General features: G+C 53.2%; 1 protein-coding gene across 1 annotated transcript in view; it reads left to right on the top strand.

The window, feature by feature from the left end:
• PDE4C (phosphodiesterase 4C) overlaps positions 1-12,744 on the top strand; it is a 38,934-nt gene extending 26,190 nt beyond the window's left edge. The window contains 15 exon segments of the mRNA XM_066370933.1: positions 6,105-6,192; positions 6,194-6,297; positions 7,218-7,283; positions 7,361-7,414; positions 7,545-7,576; positions 7,917-8,041; positions 8,121-8,214; positions 8,780-8,806; positions 8,809-8,907; positions 8,910-8,979; positions 9,202-9,331; positions 10,282-10,464; positions 12,145-12,203; positions 12,205-12,265; positions 12,526-12,744. Coding sequence (XP_066227030.1) covers positions 6,105-6,192; positions 6,194-6,297; positions 7,218-7,283; positions 7,361-7,414; positions 7,545-7,576; positions 7,917-8,041; positions 8,121-8,214; positions 8,780-8,806; positions 8,809-8,907; positions 8,910-8,979; positions 9,202-9,331; positions 10,282-10,464; positions 12,145-12,203; positions 12,205-12,265; positions 12,526-12,744 — 1,411 coding nt within the window.

Raw genomic sequence — 12,744 nt, 5'->3', positions numbered from 1 at the left:
GCCGTATCAGAGGGCAATGCAGAAGGGCCTGGAGAAGAGGAAGGTGAGGTCAAACTCAAGTGAGCATCTACACAACATGACATAGCCCCGACTCTCCTCTCTCTGTCTAGAGTCTCTGTGGGGACTTAGGGGAGTCATATCTTCTCTCCAGTTTGTCTGTAAAATGAGGACCCTCATCCTATCTCCATGGAACTGCCTGGTGGCAGAAAAGTGCCTTCCCAGGGCAGGGAGGCTCAAATCAGGAGAATTGAGACAGTGATGTGCTAAGGGCACCAGAGACTGCTGGGCACCTCCTCAGGTCATGGAGCACACAGGGACAAGTCAGAATGAGGGTCCTTGGGTCCACCCATCCCTCAGCTTCTTTCTGCCCTTTATCCAGTGGGGCTTGGGACCACCCAGGTTCAGTCAGGCCAGATTCCAATGCTGAGTCTCAGGTCTGTGGCTCGGTTTCTCCATCAAAAAAGCTATTAATAACATATTACTGTTAAAATTATTAATAAAATATTTAATGTTTACTCTATTAATGGAACATTAATATTAAGATTTTGGTAAAACATTAATGTCAGAGGAGCCTCTGGGACTTCAGAAAGGATGGAGGCAGTTAAGCGTTAAGTGAGAGAGGGCACAGTCTGGGTAGCCTGTTGTGGCTGTGTGACCTTAGGCAGCTGAACACACTACTCTGTGCCTCAGCTTCCCCATCCCCCAAAATGAGCAAAACAGTCCTCACTTTTGTTTTTTTAATCTTTTTTTTAAGCCTTCAGATCTTGGTCTTTGATCAGACAGATTGCTTTCTTTCTTTTTTTTTTTAATTTTTATTTTTTCAGAGACAGAGAGAGAATCAGAGAGAGGGATAGATAGGGACAGACAGACAGGAATGGAGAGAGATGAGAAGCATCAATCATTAGTTTTTCGTTGTGACACCTTAGTTGTTCATTGATTGCTTTCTCATATGTGCCTTGACCATGGGGCTACAGCAGACCGAGTGACCCCTTGCTCGAGCCAGCGACCTTGGGTCCAAGCTGGTGAGCTTTGCTCAAACCAGATGAGGCCGCACTCAAGCTGGCTACCTCAGGGTCTCGAACCTGGGTCCTCTGCATCCCAATCCGACGCTCTATCCACTGCGCCACTGCCTGGTCAGGCCAGTCCTCACTTTTGAGAGTTGTTCCAAAATCAAGTGACTTTTACACTCACAGCTATTGGCTGAGAGCCAGGTGAGTAGGAAGAGCTATTTGTATTGATGTGTTTAGTCTTAACCTTCCATTTCATGTCTGTGACTTTAGGGGAGTGATTGAATTCCTCTGTGCCTCAGTTTCTCCTTAGGGAGATAAGACTATTACAAACCGCTCCCATGGAACTGGGGTGGTGTCAAGGCACCTTAAAGGAACACTAGCCCCATTGTCTCTACCAGGCTGACCCTGGCAGCCTCTATCCCCTGAGGACCAGCTATAATTAGGTATAGTCACAGCAGCTACAGATGGTATTTTTGTCTTGGGGACAGTGAGTCTGGTTCCTGCCAGGTGTCTGGCTATAGGGCCATAGGAGCAAGAGGAGGTTCCCAGCCAGACCTTTGAGACTCCTTGTTCTCCTGGGACCCAGCATGACCCATTTTGAACCTCCACTTTCTCAACTGTACAATGAAGACAATAGTGTGGTTAAGAGGTCAGGAGAGGCCTGACCAGGCAGTGGCGCAGTGGATAGAGCATCGGACTGGGATGTGGAAGACCCAGGTTCGAGACCCCGAGGTCGCCAGCTTGAGCGCGGGCTCATCTGGTTTGAGCAAAAGCCTACCAGCTTGAACCAAAGGTTGCTGGCTCCAGCAAGGGGTTACTCAGTCTGCTGAAGGCCCGCGGTCAAGGCACATATGAGAAAGCAATCAATGAACAACTAAGGTGTTGCAACGCGCAACGAAAAACTAATGGTTGATGCTTCTCATTTCTCTCCGTTCCTGTCTGTCTGTCCCTGTCTATCTCTCTCTCTGTCCTTGTAAAAATAAATAAATAAATAAAATTTGGAAAAAAAATAAGAATGTTTAAAAAAAAAAAGAGGTCAGGAGAGGATCAGGGTCTCCTTCCTCTGGTGTGTCAGTGTCCCTCTTTGAAGCCCCAATTACCCAAAGCTGTACCTCATCTTTCTCTAGGTGTGCTACAACTAGTACAGTCTCCCCCCAGGGGAAAGGCCCAGGCAGTGGGGGTGTCATCCCACAGCAGGGACACAATTGGGCTCAGAGTTTCTGTGTGGACTCAGCTGAGAGACTGAGTCTCCCTGGACCTCAGTGGCCTCTGCCTATGAGGTGGCCATTCTGAGTTCTGCTTCTGATTGAGATATTCTCTGAGACTTGGTTTTCTATTTTGCAGAACAGGGCAGGGTTACTGACCCCAACATTCCAAGGGTAGAACACCTGGTATAGGTCCCTGACTTCCCCAGACACCAGAGGTGAGGGCTCCCTTCTTAGGCTTCCTGGGGCCTTCCTGGGAGTTGAGGGGAGCCAGCTGATGCTTCACAGAACAGAAGATCTGGCTGGAATGGAGTGTGGATGTTTGTCCGGCAGAGTCAGCAAGAGAGGGAAAAGGATCCAGAGACAGGGCCTGGGGTATGTCAGAGCAGGTAGGGGTCATATGGGGACTTGAGGAGGGGAGCAACTGGGACAGGAGGAGCTGGCTTTGGGTCCCTCTGCGCTGCCATGAAGCTTTGTGTCTGTTGCCACCTTGCTCTATGCCTCAGTTCCTCACTTGGCAAAGAAGTAAGGGTGTGTTGCTTCTGGGAAGCCCCTCAGTTCTCTATCTGAAAATGGACAGAGTGGGGCTGGGAGTACTGGGTAGGATCTGGGCAGCTGTTCGGCAAACTCAGTGCCTCCAGTGCTCCACTCATAATGGAGGGTGCTTCACTTTCTGACTTCTGCATCTCACTCTTTTCCAACATGTTAGCTCAGAGAGCTGCACTAATATGAGTCATGATTGCAGAGGAAAGTGGTGTGAGATCTGGGTTCTGGGCCCCCAGGGGCACCCCCAAAGAGGGGGAGCTGTGAGTGGCACCCAGCTCTGAGCCTCAGTTTCCCCATTTGTGGCGGTGGGGCTTCCTGGGATGGTCCAGATGTGAGGCGGGGTGGGTGAGCATTCTGTCCCGCTCCTCTCCGGCCACGCCCCCACGGCTGTCCAGAAGTTTCCTTGGCTCACTCTTCGTCCCGCCTCTATGCTGTTGCTGCGATGCAAGGTATACCCGCTCCTGCCCCGGTTCCTGGGCCTGGCTTTCCCAGGGACTCCCCTCAAAGCTCCCCTGGGCTCTTCAGGAAGCTCCTGGTGAACCAGAGCATCCACCTGCAGAGGCGCTTCACTGTGGCACAGCGGTTGTGGTGAGGTGAGAGGAGGGCTAGAGGGGTCACGGGAACCGCCAGGCTGGAGGTGGGAAGAACACAGGGACAGCTGGGGATGGATCGAGGGCGAGGGCATGGACACTCTTTCTCAGCATCTGTCTCCTCCTGTCCTATCTCTGTCTCCCTCCACCCTCAGCCTGGACGCAAGCCGGGTTTACCAGCTAGCTGTCCCTTTGCAGCTGTGGGGCCTAGAGCAGGATGAGCAGAAGCTCACGTCTCCCTCTGACCCTCCCGCCTGGGCAGGTAGCCTGAACGTCCCGGGAGTGAGTTGAGACGAGGCGATGGTCACTTCTCCCTTTCGTCGGCTCTCCTCCATCCGTCCGGCGCCAGTGACAATATGGCCGGAGGGCTTCTCAGGAACCCTCGGTGTCCCCGGAAGAAGACCCGATTTTATGGAGGCCTTCGAGGCAGAACATCCGCAGCTTAAGACAGGAGTTGCGCTTCCCAGAGTGAGAGCGAAACTTGGTGGCGTCCTCCGGGGACTCGACACTTCTCTGGGTTCGAAACCCGGCCCTTCAGGAAGCGACTGTGAATCCGTGGTGTGTGTGGGGCGAGGCTAGGATCGGAGGTGGGGCTTGTGGGCGCAGATTGTGTCTGGCATGTTGCGCCGGGTTCGTGCTGTATTCACATCCCCTTGATAATTTGGCACCTGGCGGCTCAGAGATTGAAGGTCCCTTCTCCAAAGTCATGGCCAGTGACAACTGGCGAGGTTGCATGCAGTCGTGGCCGTGGTCCCGAATGGAGCCCTATTGCAGCCCGGAAGGGGGTCCTAGATCCAGGAGAGCGCCCCCAGACACCCTCCAGATGCCTATTAAGGGTAGTCCTTGCCCAGGGCTCCGGAGAGAGCGTGGGGGTTGGTGGTGGTCGAGGGAGTGCCCTTGGGTCCCAGAAGGTCAGGGTAGAGGATGGTGCCTCAAGATCCCTGTGCCTCAGTTTACCTGTCTAACCCATGGATAGACGTGCGGTTTCCAAAGTGAGGGCGACCTCGCCCTGCATCGCCCGCGTCATGGAACCACAACCTGACCCCGCCTCTATCAGCTAAGTTTAGAGCAGAAAGAAAAACAGCTTCCGTGGCTGCGACCAACCCTTAACCCTTTGCGCCGGCTTACTGGATTCGAACCCAGCACCCTGTTGGCCTGTCCCAGCTTCAGTTTTCCTAGTTATCAATGGGTGCGCTTTTCCAGAACCTTTTGGGAGAGGCGAGGAGGGAGAGAGGTCGCCAGCCCTAGACTTCTCCCTCGGAGCGTGGGTTAGAGTATCGACCGCTATCCCCGCCCCGCCCGACTCCCAAGAGCGTCCCTCCGCCGGACCCTGCTCCCCTTGCCAGGCGGGTTAGGGTTAAGGAGCCCCACCAGCCCTCTTCTTGACGTCGCAAAGCGTGAGCTTGGACGCATGCGCAGTAGTGGCTACTCTAGCCGCTGCTGAAGCCAAATTCGCGCAGAACCGCGGGAGAAAGCCGAGCACTCCCGAATTTACCAGAGTGAGTCTGAACATAGCCGAATGTGTCCGAACGTCTCCGAACCTGCCCGAGCATGGTCGGACGTAGGCAAGTCAGTAGAACGACCTCATCCGACCGAACTCAGCTGGACCACACCCATTAGAATTTAGTAAACCCGACTCTGCTTGACCGAGTTGGCCCAAATCCAGCCGAACCGGACAGAATCCTGCCGAATCCCAGATGGGTGACCTGGTGGCGGACCAGGTGGACACTGGCCCTTGGCTAAAAGCCCCAAGTTGTGGGCGGTCCCGGTTTCTATCTGTCTCCTGCCTGATCCCTCTAACAGTCCGTGACCCTCAGGCAGCCCTTCTCCCCTGTTGCTAACTCCCTCTTCAGACCTCTGTTCTTGCCCACATCCTCTCCCACTCTTTCTCTGACCTCTGACCCCAAGGAGTATGAGCATAGATTCCCCATTACCTAGTCAGGGTGTGCGGGAGGGAGACGCAGGAATGAGAGAGCTGGGAGGGAGGAACTGGAGATTGCTCGGAGTAGGGGTTGTTGTGGGGAGGATGGTGCTCCGGGAAGAGGGCACAGTCCATGCAAGAAGCCCGGAGGTGGAAGAGAATAGGCAGAGCATTGGGGTGAAAATCAAGCAGGGAAGTACAAGATCTGAGGGCGTAGTTGACGAGATTGGGGCGGGAACAAATAGGCTAAGGGTAGGGCCTGGAGGAGGAAACAGAGTGTTCCAGGGCGTGGCCAAGGGGGCTGGGGGCGGGGCCTCTCCCTGCTGTGGGGAACCTTGCAACTGATCGGACCTAGGCAGGACCCAGTCCCCTCCAGAGAGGACAGCGAGAAAGCCGTTTCCAGTCCCAATGAATTTACCAAGAAACTGGGACCTCAGTTTCCTCAGTAATATGGACGCCCAGTTTTTGTCCTCATGCTCAGTTTTAACTCCCTAAAAGCGCCCTTGGAGAAGCCTAGACCACGCCTATATCAGAGACAGGGCCGTTGATGTACAGAAAAAAAAATTGAGACCTACCTATGGTCACACAGACATTTGGGAACAGATCTGAACTCATGCCCTGGAGGCTTTGGGTACAGACGTGGAGACCAAGGCATGAGGGGTGCTGGGTCCCTGAGTAGGGGTGTGACTGTAAGGCAGGTGGACAAACTGTAGGCTACTCCTTCATGGCCCGCAGTTAAGCTCCAGGGAGGATGTGAAAAAACAGGTTTGAACCACACAGGCCATCTGCACGCCAGGACCCTCGGCTCTGACCATGCCCCCCCTGCTTCCAGCTTTGACCTGAAAAATGTGCTCTTCTGTGGGAGAAGAGCCCTGGACCCTCAGGTCGGGCCTGGCTTTGGCCAGGTCGTCCAGGCCCCTGGCTCAACATAGCCAGCGGCATGAGTCCTTCCTGTACTGCTCAGACAGTGACTACCAGCTCTCGCCTAAGCCCATGTCCTGGAACTCCTCTGTGGCCAGTGACCTGTGAGTCTGAGCTGGGATGACACCTTCTTGTCTATTTCACCTTCTTTTATTCCTCCACTCAGCACACCTCCTTCAAGTGGCCATTGGAACTGGGCTTTGAAGTTTAAGTAGGAGTTTGCCAAGCAGCCACTTATTCAGTTGAGCATTCTTTTTTTTTTTTTTTTTTTTTTTTTGTATTTTTTGTATTTTTCTGAAGTGAGAAGCGGGGAGGCAGTCAGACAGACTCCCGCATGCGCCTGACTGGGGTCCACCCGACATGCCCACTAGGGAGCGATGCTCTGGCGATCTGGGCAGTTGCTCTGTTGCAACCAGAGCCATTCTAGCGCCTGAGGCAGAGGCCATGGAGCCATCCTCAGCCCCTGGGGAAACTTTGCTCCAATGGAGCCTTGGCTGCAGGAAGGGAAGAGAGAAAGAAAAAGGAGAGGGGGAGGGTTGGAGAAGCAGATGGGCGCTTCTCCTGTGTGCCCTAGCAGGGAATCGAACCTGGGACTTCCACACGCAGAGGCGACGCTCTACCATTGAGCCAACCAGCCAGGGCCCAGTTGAGTATTCTTAGAATGGTTATCTGGTGATCTGTGCTTGACTATAAGCTGGTGTTGGGTGGCAATCCAGAAACATTACAGACAATTAGTAGCAACTGAACAGACACCTTGATTTGAGCTTCCTGGTAGCCATAATAGAAAGGGAAATATAATATCCCTGCTGCCCTCAGGACTCCATTTCTCCCATGTTTGAGGTCGAGGGGACTGTAGTGGCTTTCAGGGAAGGGTCAGGTAAGTTGAGCCCAGTAGGGAGCCAGCAGGAGGAGTCATGAAGGAAGGATGTGCTCAGCTGAGGGTATAGTGTGGGCAAAAGCTGGAAGATGGGAACACGCTGGCGATCTCCCTGGTCGCCCTTTCTGATATCCCATCTTCCCACAGACATGCAGAAGACATGATTGTGACACACTTTGCCCAGGTGGGTGTCCACACCTCCCCCCTCCCTGTGTGAGCCAAGCAGGTGAAGTCGACACCTTCCCCCTTTACAATACTGATCATCCCCCCTCCCGACTGGTCCTGGCCAGTCTGCGGAGCAATGTTGTGGTGCTAGCACACCTGCAAGGCTTCAGGGCAGCCAAGTATACCTGGAGTGGCGAGGGTCAAGCCTGGCAGAGAGAAGAGCAGGGCTGGGTGGAGGGGCTGGCGCTAGGTGGGGGCGGGCCATATGGGTGAGGCAGACCGCCCCTGAGCAGACTGTACTGCATGCAGGCAGGCATCTGTCAGGAACCCTTCATCTGGCAGTCAGTCCCCTCTCTCCTCCTTCCTCTCACTGTGGGACCACTGTCAATTTCTTCTCCATGGTAACCTCCTCGGCCCAAGAGACCTTAGGCTGCGCTCATTGTAACACTCCCAAAACACCCTCAGGGATGGAATCTTCCATGCCCATGTTGTAGATGGGGAAGGTGAGGCCCAGAAAAGGGCAGAGAACTGCCCATGGTCACACAGCCACTTAGGGACAGATCTGCAACTCGTTCTGGGGTCCTAAGTGGCCCTACTTGGAAAGGCTCTAGGGTCCAAATATAGAGATGGAGGTATGAAGGGTGTGGGTCCCTGAGTGGGGGTGGGACAGGCCCTTAACAGCTCAGCCCCCAGAGAACACTGGGAAGAATCTGGCTTTGGGGACACTGGAAGAGCTGGACTGGTGTCTGGATCAGCTGGAGGCACTGCAGACCCGGCACTCAGTGGGGGAGAGGGCCTCCAAGAAGGTGAGGAAGGCTAGAGAGCTGAGATCACTTGCCTCCATCCACAGTGCCCCTTCATCACTGTCCTCACCTTTTCTTACAGTTCAAGCGGATACTGAACCGAGAGTTGACTCACTTGTCAGAAACCAGCCATTTTGGGAACCAGGTGTCAGAGTACATCTCCCAAACCTTCTTGGGTGAGCTGTGGTGGGCCACTGCCTGGGCAGCATGCCGGGGTAGGAAGAAGGAAGAAAAGAAAGACTTCTATTACAGAACTCAATCTGGGGGAGACAGAGCCAGATATGGACACCCCAAGTCTCATGGGTGAAGGCTGGACCAGAGGGAGGAACAGAAGGGACTTCCAGAAGGTGGAGGAAATTAAAACTAGGGTTTTGAAGTATGAGTAAAAGTTTTCCAAAAAGGAGATAGAGGAAACCAGGCAGATGGGTCTCCAGCTTGGGAGATAGAAAGGACGTTGGCCTGTTTGGAGAAAAACACTGAGCCTCAGATTTTCAGGAGCCATGACCATCAGAAGAGGTTATTGAGATCAGCTATGAAAAGAGGGGTAGCTACAGGCAATATAGGGACTTCGCTTTTGTGTGTGTGAAGGGGGGACGGTATTTTGCTTTGAGCTTACTTTGATCCAGGTAAAAATGAAATAGGTTAATCCTGAGGCTTAGCAAAGTCCAGGACCTGAAACTAGACAGTACAACCCTAGCAGGGGAATTGGCTTCTCTGAGTCCCACCCTGCTCTCCCTCCAGACCAGCAGACTGAGGTGGAGTTACTCAGGGGACCCCCGTTGAGCCCTCAAGGCCCATGTCCCAGATCAGCAGCCTTCATGGACTCCCCCACAGTGCCAGCCTCTCCACAGCCACCATCCCACGCTTTGGGTCCAGACTGATCAGGAGGGACTAGGCTCAAAAAGCAGGGATGGAACCATTGGAAATCATATGATTGACAGGTGGAGGCAGGGCCTCCGATTCACTGGTGTTAATGAGAAACTGGTTGGAGACTCCCGGATGGTCCACATCATGGATAGCACTTAAAAAAATGGCAGCTATGACAAAAAAAAAAAAAAAAAAAAAAAAATGGCAGCTATGACTTCCAGGTCTGTGAATACAGCCTGAGCAGGCATGAGTATAAAAGGTGAGGGGCGGGCTCTCCCTACTCTGCACCTGCCCAGCCTGCCCATAGGGCCATACCTCAAGTGCAGGCATGGCCAGCAGCACATGTGCAGACTGGGCCACATCAGCAGCATGCAGGCTGTTGTTGTAGGCCACATCCGCATGGTAGTGACCCTCCAGAGTCAGCAGGTAGGTGACAAGCGCGTCTGCTGGAATCTGAAATGTCTTGAGCAGTTCCCGTTTCTGGTTCATCACAGGCCCTCAGTTAGGAACTCAGCCTCCAGGCAGCAGCACACACTGTTTTTATGCCTTCTCTCCTTCTGAACTTCAGTCCCTCTCTCAAATGTCCCATCTTCCAGGGTGCCCTCAATTCTGAACTCACCTGATCTCTGTCCTGCGTGTCTGGTCTGTCCTTGACCCCCACACTACTTCCTTCCAGACTGGGCCTCTTAAGGCCTGGGCTCAGGGCTGAGGCTTATTGACAATCAATAATAACTGTTCAGCTTAGTGATCTCTGTTCATTGATTTCTCATATGTGCCCTGAGTGGGGGGCTACAGCAGACCGAGTGACCCCTTGCTCAAGCCAGTGACCTTGGGCTCAAGCTGGTGAGCTTTTTGCTCAAACCAGATGAGCCTGCGCTCAAGCTGGTGACCTCGGGGTCTCAAACCTGGGTCCTCCACATCCCAGTCTGACGCTCTATCCACTGCGCCACCGCCTGGTCAGGCCCCACTGAGCTTTTTAAAGTTTAGGGTCCTTTGAGGTATCTGAAAAACTCAGTCAATAAGCAGTTATTGGGCACCTCTTGTATACATCTCAGAAGAGCTTGGGATGAGAGTAGAGCCCTCTCACCCAAGGATTCCAGAGTCTGTGTGGACAGATGCTGTTATTTATTCAACCAGCACTTAGTACAAACTGTCTCCTGCCATGCCAAGTCCCCAAGGAGCTGCCAGTCTTCAGGAGGCAGAGCTGAACACGGTTGTCCCCAGCCCTATGGAGTCAGATCATGGCCAGAGAGAGAAACAGGGTCATAGAAGGCTTTCTGGAGGAGGGGGCATTAGAGTGAAGCTTCAGTGCATGAGTAGGAGTTTGCCAAGAATTCACCAAACCTACCTTTTGGTGAAGTGGGTTGATCAGGCAGATCTTGAGGCTCTCCACCTTCTCCACAAACTCAGAGCTTGCGCTTATGTACAATGATGCCTCTGTTCTGGAGAACCACCACCTGGCTGTGGGCTTCAAGCTACTGCAGGCAGAGAACTGCAACATCTTCCAGAGCCTCAGCACCAAGCAGTGGCTGAGTATGTGCAGGATGATCGTCGACATGGTGAGGCCACAGCGATGTATGGAGTGGGGTGAGCTAGGCCAGATTGGAGGTTCAGTCAGACCTGGACACATCTCTGCTCTGAGTCTGAGTTTCCTGGTCTATAACATGGGGCAATGGCCTGACCAGGCAGTGGCGCAGTGGATAGAGCGTCGGACTGGGATGTGGAGGACCCAGGTTTGAGACCCCGAGGTCGCCAGTTTGAGCGCGGGCTCATCTGGTTTGAGCAAAGCTCAAGCTCGCTGGCTTGAGCAGACTCGGTCTGCTGTAGCCCCATGGTCAAGGCACATATGAGAAAGCAATCAATGAACAGCTAAGGTGTCGCAATGAAAAACTAATGATTGAAGCTTATCTCTCTCCGTTCCTATCTGTCTGTCCCTATCTATCCCTCTCTCTGACTCTGTCTCTGTAAAAACAAAACAAAACTATGGGGCAATGACCCTCTAAGCCCTGAGTGGGGTGACCAGGTCCTTGGTCCTGGCTGTGTTTCACAAACAGCAATATGGAAACTGAGCTTCTGGGTTTCAGACGCAACTTTTTCTGAGCCTTTAGTCTGTCCATTTGATAGTTTCCAGGTTGGAAGATATGAGTAAGTTTTGGGATCTTGCTTTTCATTCATTCATTTTACAAGCATTTATTGAGCACCTATTGTGTGCTTGCACTGTACAATGACTGAGACAGTTCTGGCCTTCTGAGATTCTGGTTTATGGGGAAAATGGACATGTGGTGGGAGCCATAATGGGGACCCCCAAGCAGAGCTGTGATGAATGATCTGTAGACAGAACTGTGATGGAGACATGCACAAGGTCAGATAGGGCTTCCCCAGGAGGGAGCACTGAATATGGGACCCCCAGGGTGGGGCATGTGGGGGCTGGTGAGAAGGGTTCCCAGAAGAGGAAACAGCATGTGGGCAGAGCTCAGAGGAAGCCAAAGCTCCCTGTGAAGAGAAACTAAAAGTTTGGTGAGAGAGAGTCGGGACCTTAGGTGCTGGGCATCATTTGGGGCTGACTGGAGGTTTGAGAACTTTTGAGACTTTTGTCTGATTCTCAGAGAAGCCCATGGGCTGGGTATGGTTTCTCCTGGGCTGAGTCCACACGGGTCCAGCAAAGTTAATTTTTAAACAGCTGTGTTTGGGGCCAAACTTTGAATTTTTCTCCAAATTGCTGAAAACAGTCCTTCCAGGCGCACAGTGGCCACAGGGAGATTTAGGGAGCACCAGGTTGGGTCCCTCCCTGCTTCCAGACCACCTGTGGCTCCCATGGACCTCTAGATAAGTTGCCGAACTCCTCCTTGAGGCCCTCTCTGCTCCTGTCGACCTCACTTACTCCAACTATAATTGCTTCCTCTTTGTCTCTCAGTCCGTCCAGTGCCAGGGCCTTTGTACAGGCCATGTCCTGGGCTGGGCCTCACTGCCGCCCTCAGGATACCTCACCTCAGCTCCCATATTGAATCTTTAAAATCTGGGATGCACCCCCATGAGCCCAGTGACCCTGAAGCTCTGACTGCTGACTCAGCTCTTTTTCTGAGCTGGGTTTGCAGCCAATCTCATTGCATTTCCTCATTTCACAGATGAGCACACTGTAGCTCAGAGGGCTGAGGGTCTGAGTGGGTGTGACATTTGGGAGTAAAGGGTAGGGTGGGTGCAGTTCTCATACCTGCCACTCCCCTCTCACCTGCCCCCAGGTGCTAGCCACTGACATGTCCAAACACATGAACCTCCTAGCTGACCTCAAGACCATGGTGGACCAAGAAGGTGACAAGCCTGGGAGTTCTGCTGCTGGACAACTACTTTGACCGCATCCAAGTGTGTAGCCAGGCAGACCCCAGGGCCTCGGTTCCTATGCTTCTCATTTAGCTGCATTTATGAAAGTGTTGACTATGTGTCAAACTTGAAGAAATGGAAGCACCAAGACTCACATGATTGTGCCTCAGCCCTCCTTCCCCTTCCAGGCCTCAGTTTTCCTATCTGTAAGAGGGATGTATTCATGGGGCCAGCCTGTAGTAGGGGTTAACTGGGCCTGGGTGTGGTCTGGCCTGAGCCCTCCCGAGCTCTGGCCTCCCCAGGTCTTGCAGAACCTGGTGCACTGTGCTGACCTCAGCAACTCCACTAAGCCACTGCCCCTGTACTGCCAGTGGACAAACCGCATCATGGCTGAGTTCTTCCAGCAGGGCGACCGTGAGCGAGAGTCAGGCCTGGACATCAGCCCCATGTGTGACAAGCACACGGCCTCAGTGGAAAAGTCCCAGGTTGGAGGGCAACTGAGTCAAGCTGGCAAGCACTAG

This window comes from Saccopteryx leptura, chromosome 1 (genome assembly GCF_036850995.1).
Source record: "Saccopteryx leptura isolate mSacLep1 chromosome 1, mSacLep1_pri_phased_curated, whole genome shotgun sequence".
NCBI lineage: Eukaryota > Metazoa > Chordata > Mammalia > Chiroptera > Emballonuridae > Saccopteryx > Saccopteryx leptura.
The sequence above is the reverse complement of the archived record's forward strand: the minus strand, read 5'-3'. Positions and strand labels throughout refer to the sequence as shown.